The following is a 5116-nucleotide window of genomic DNA, read 5'->3' as shown; positions in this document are numbered from 1 at the left end:
TTAATCATCAGTGGTGTAATGATCAGGGATCAATTCCATTTCAACTCCATTCAATTCAATTCAGAAAGTACACCAAATTCCAATTCCAATTCCACATTGTCCTCATTGAAAAATATTGAAGAGAATTGGACTTGGAATTCCAGTGTACTTCCTGAATAGACTGGAATTGAAATGCAATTGAACCCAACCCTGGTAATGATAGATTAACTTTTCCACTGTTACCTTGGTCGTTGATGGTATTATTTCACAGAGCGAAACCAATTAACCAGATCCAACACCCTGACCAAAGAGAGAGACCAGTTACAGACCAGCGGCAACAACCTGACTGAAGAGAGAGACCAGTTACAGACTAGCAACAACACCCTGACCAAAGATAGAGACCAGTTACAGACCAGCTACAACACCCTGACCAAAGAGAGAAACCAGCTAAAGACCAAATACAACACCCTGACCAAAGAGAGAGACCAGCTACAGACCAGCAACAACACCCTGACCAAAGAGAGAGACCAGTTACAGACCAGATACAAGACCCTGACCAAAGAGAGAAACCAGCTACAGACCAGATACAACACCCTGACCAAAGAGAGAGACCAGATACAGACCAGATACAACACCCTGACCAAAGAGAGAGACCAGCTACAGAAAGAGACAGAACTTCTGAAACAATCTTTGGTTGAGAAAGGTGAGGGAAATTGTCTAATGACAGGCAATTCAACTTACATTAAAGGAAAAATCTATGACTTCCAAACCGACCATTAGTTAGTGCCCTGTCTTCCTCAAGTGTTTGATTGAGACTTAATTCAATGTGATATTAAAGTGACTAAAGCGAGACATTTTCAACTTAAAGAGTGTCCGCAAGGATGGAAGAAGCTTGGTAGCCGTTGTTACTACATCTCTACTAAGAAGAACACCTGGGAGAGGAGCAGACAGGACTGCAGAGATAGAGGAGCAGACCTGGTGATCATCAACAGCCAAGACAAACAGGTGTGTGAGAGAGAGAGAGAAAAAGAGAGAGAGAGAGAGAGAGAGAGAGAGAGAGAGAGAGAGAGAGAGAGAGAGAGAGAGAGAGAGAGAGAGAGAGAGAGAGAGAGAGAGAGAGAGAGAGAGAGAGAGAGAGAGAGAGAGAGAGAGAGAGAGAGAGAGAGAGAGAGAGAGAGAGAGAGGCTATGTATTAACAATGTTGTCTCTCTCCCACAACTACAGACATTTGTCAATTGGTTATGTGGAGTAAAGAAATATGTCTGGATTGGTCTGACTGACTCTGTTACTGAGGGGACCTGGAAATGGGTGGACGACACACCACTGACCACAAGGTAAGACATTTGTTTAAATCTGTGTCATTATGAAATCACTGTTCAGAGTATTGAAATATACAATAGAGTATATACTGACTGGACATCCTGATTCTACGTGATGTTTCTTCTACAGGTATTGGAAAGGTGGACAGCCTGATTCTATGTGTTGTTTCTTCTACAGGTATTGGAACAGTGGACAGCCTGATTCTATGTGTTGTTTCTTCTACAGGTATTGGAACAGTGGACAGCCGGATTCTATGTGTTGTTTCTTCTACAGGTATTGGAAAAGTGGACAGCCTGATTCTATGTGTTGTTTCTTCTACAGCTATTGGAACAGTGGACAGCCTGATTCTATGTCTTGTTTCTTCTACAGGTACTGGAACAGTGGACAACCTGATTCTAAGTGTTGTTTCTTCTACAGGTATTGGAACAGTGGACAGCCGGATTCTATGTGTTGTTTCTTCTACAGTTACTGGAACAGTGGACAGCCTGATTCTATGTGTTGTTTCTTCTACAGTTATTGGAACAGTGGACAGCCTGATTATATGTGTTGTTTCTTCTACAGGTACTGGAACAGTGGACAGCCTGATTATATGTGTTGTTTCTTCTACAGGTATTGGAACAGAGGACAGCCTGATTCTATGTTTTGTTTCTTCTACAGGTATTGGAACAGTGGACAGCCTGATTCTATGTGTTGTTTCTTCTACAGGTATTGGAACAGTGGACAGCCTGATTCTATGTGTTGTTTCTTCTACAGGTATTGGAACAGTGGACAGCCTGATTCTATGTGTTGTTTCTTCTACAGGTATTGGAACAGTGGACAGCCTGATTCTATGTGATGTTTCTTCTACAGGTATTGGAACAGTGGACAGCCTGATTCTATGTGTTATTTCTTCTACAGGTATTGGAACAGTGGACAGCCTGATTCTATGTGTTGTTTCTTCTACAGGTATTGGAAAAGTGGACAGACTGATTATATTTGTTGGTTCTCCTACAGGTACAGGAACATTGGACAGCCTGATTCTATGTGTTGTTTCTTCTACAGGTATCGGATCAGTGGACAGCCTGATTATATGTGTTGTTTCTTCTACATGTATTGGAACAGTGGACAGCCTGATTCTATGTGTTGTTTCTACTACAGGTATTGGAACAGTGGACAGCCTGATTCTATGTGTTGTTTCCTCTACAGGTATTGGAACAGTGGACAGCCTGATTCTATGTGTTGTTTCCTCTACAGGTATTGGAACAGTGGACAGCCTGATTCTATGTGTTGTTTCTTCTACAGGTATTGGAACAGTGGACAGCCTGATTCTATGTGTTGTTTCTTCTACAGGTATTGGAACAGTGGACAGCCTGATTGTATGTGTTGTTTCCTCTACAGGTATTGGAACAGTGGACAGCCTGATTCTCTGTGTTGTTTCTTCTACAGGTATTGGAACAGTGGACAGCCTGATTCAATGTGTTGTTTCTTCTACAGGTATTGGAACAGTGGACAGCCTGATTCTATGTGTTGTTTCTTCTACAGGTATTGGAACAGTAGAGAGCCTAATGGTGGTGTAGCTGAGAACTGTGCGTATTTCTACTCCTGGTCATCAGACACAGGAGAATGGTGGGACTATGACTGTTCCTATCAATACAGATGGATCTGTGAGAAATAGGATTCTCTGTACTGCTAGAGACCATTTCAGACATATGTTTTAAATCCTTAAACCCAGACTTGGACCAAACAAATAGCGATTGATTCTATGTGTTGTTTCTTCTACAGGTATTGGAAAAGTGGACAGACTGATTATATGTGTTGGTTCTCCTACAGGTACAGGAACAGTGGACAGCCTGATTCTATGTGTTGTTTCCTCTACAGGTATTGGAACAGTGGACAGCCTGATTCTATGTGTTGTTTCTTCTACAGGTATTGGAAAAGTGGACAGACTGATTAGATGTGTTCGTTCTCCTACAGGTACAGGAACATTGGACAGCCTGATTCTATGTGTTGTTTCTTCTACAGGTATCGGATCAGTGGACAGCCTGATTCTATGTGTTGTTTCTTCTACATGTATTGGAACAGTGGACAGCCTGATTCTATGTTTTGTTTCTACTACAGGTATTGGAACAGTGGACAGCCTGATTCTATGTGTTGTTTCCTCTACAGGTATTGGAACAGTGGACAGCCTGATTCTATTTGTTGTTTCCTCCACAGGTATTGGAACAGTGGACAGCCTGATTCTATGTGTTGTTTCTTCTACATGTATTGGAACAGTGGACAGCCTGATTCTATGTGTTGTTTCTTCTACAGGTATTGGAACAGTGGACAGCCTGATTCTATGTGTTGTTTCTTCTACAGGTATTGGAACAGTAGAGAGCCTAATGGTGGTGTAGCTGAGAACTGTGTGTATTTCTACTCCCGGTCATCAGACACAGGAGAATGGTGGGACTATGACTGTTCCTATCAATACAGATGGATCTGTGAGAAATAGGATTCTCTGTACTGCTAGAGACCATTTCAGACATATGTTTTAAATCCTTAAACCCAGACTTGGACCAAACAAATAGCGATTGATTCTATATGTTGTTTCTTCTACAGGTATTGGAACATTGGACAGCCTGATTCTATGTGTTGTTTCCTCTACAGGTATTGGAACAGTGGACAGCCTGATTCTATGTGTTGTTTCTTCTACAGGTATTGGAACAGTGGACAGCCTGATTGTATGTGTTGTTTCTTCTACAGGTATTGGAACAGTGGACAGCCTGATTCTATGTGTTGTTTCTTCTACAGGTATTGGAACAGTGGAGAGCCTGATTCTATGTGTTGTTTCTTCTACAGGTATTGGAACAGTGGACAGCCTGATTCTATGTGTTGTTTCTTCTACAGGTATTGGAACAGTGGACAGCCTGATTCTATGTGTTGTTTCTTCTACAGGTATTGGAACAGTGGACAGCCTGATTCTATGTGTTGTTTCCTCTACAGGTATTGGAAAAGTGGACAGCCTGATTATATGTGTTGTTTCTTCTACAGGTATTGGAACAGTGGACAGCCTCATTCTATGTGTTGTTTCTTCTACAGGTATTGGAACAGTGGAACGCCTGATTCTATGTGTTGTTTCTTCTACAGGTATTGGAACAGTGGAGAGCCTAATGGTGGTGTAGCTGAGAACTGTGCGTATTTCTACTCCCGGTCATCAGACACAGGAGCATGGTGGGACTATGACTGTTCCTATCAATACAGATGGATCTGTGAGAAATAGGATTCTCTGTACTGCTAGAGACCATTTCAGACAGATGTTTTCAATCTTTAAACCCAGACTTGGACGAAACAAAATAGCGATTGATTTGCAACGCTTGTAGTTAACCATTGATTCCTTCCAAACCACTCATTGTTGAATTTCTGATTTCCTACTTGATGTGTAATGGTTATGTCCAATGACGATGAGCACCGATACCTTGTATCTATAATTTGTTCTTAACTGACTTGCCTAGTTAAATTAAAAATAAATGCAAATTCTGCGGTGATATAGTGAGTGACAGAACACTGAACCAATCACGGCGCAACTAGAGAACATTACCAAAGCGTACGCTCTGTATATTCCGCTGGCTGCCCCACCACCCCAGAAAGCACTGAGCGAGGCTGAAACACCTGCATTTAGGAGCTGCCTTACTCAAGAAAGAGAACATGTCGTAGTCGGCCGCGACCGGAGACCCATGGGGCGGAGCACAATTGGCCCAGTGTCGTCCAGGGAAAGAATGGCTGGCAGGGATGTAGCTCAGTTGGTAGAGCATGGCGTTTGCAACGCCAGGGTTGTGGGTTCGATTCCCATGGGGGGCCA

At 42.5% G+C, this 5116-nt stretch overlaps 1 protein-coding gene across 1 annotated transcript; it reads left to right on the top strand.

Annotated features, from left to right (window-relative positions):
• Window positions 1-237: 237 nt before the first annotated feature.
• On the top strand, window positions 238-4561 carry LOC311119738 (uncharacterized protein; the record flags this gene model as incomplete). The annotated part of the gene is made up of 4 exons (XM_084194400.1): window positions 238-682; window positions 848-984; window positions 1204-1313; window positions 4405-4561. Coding segments are annotated over 4 exons (825 nt in total), but the record flags the coding sequence as incomplete, so codon positions are not given.
• Window positions 4562-5116: the final 555 nt, after the last annotated feature.

This window comes from Coregonus lavaretus, assembly GCF_964263955.1.
Source record: "Coregonus lavaretus genome assembly, contig: HAP1_SCAFFOLD_336, whole genome shotgun sequence".
Lineage (NCBI taxonomy): Eukaryota > Metazoa > Chordata > Actinopteri > Salmoniformes > Salmonidae > Coregonus > Coregonus lavaretus.
Note: the sequence above shows the minus strand (reverse complement) of the source record. Positions and strands in the feature narration are given on the sequence as shown.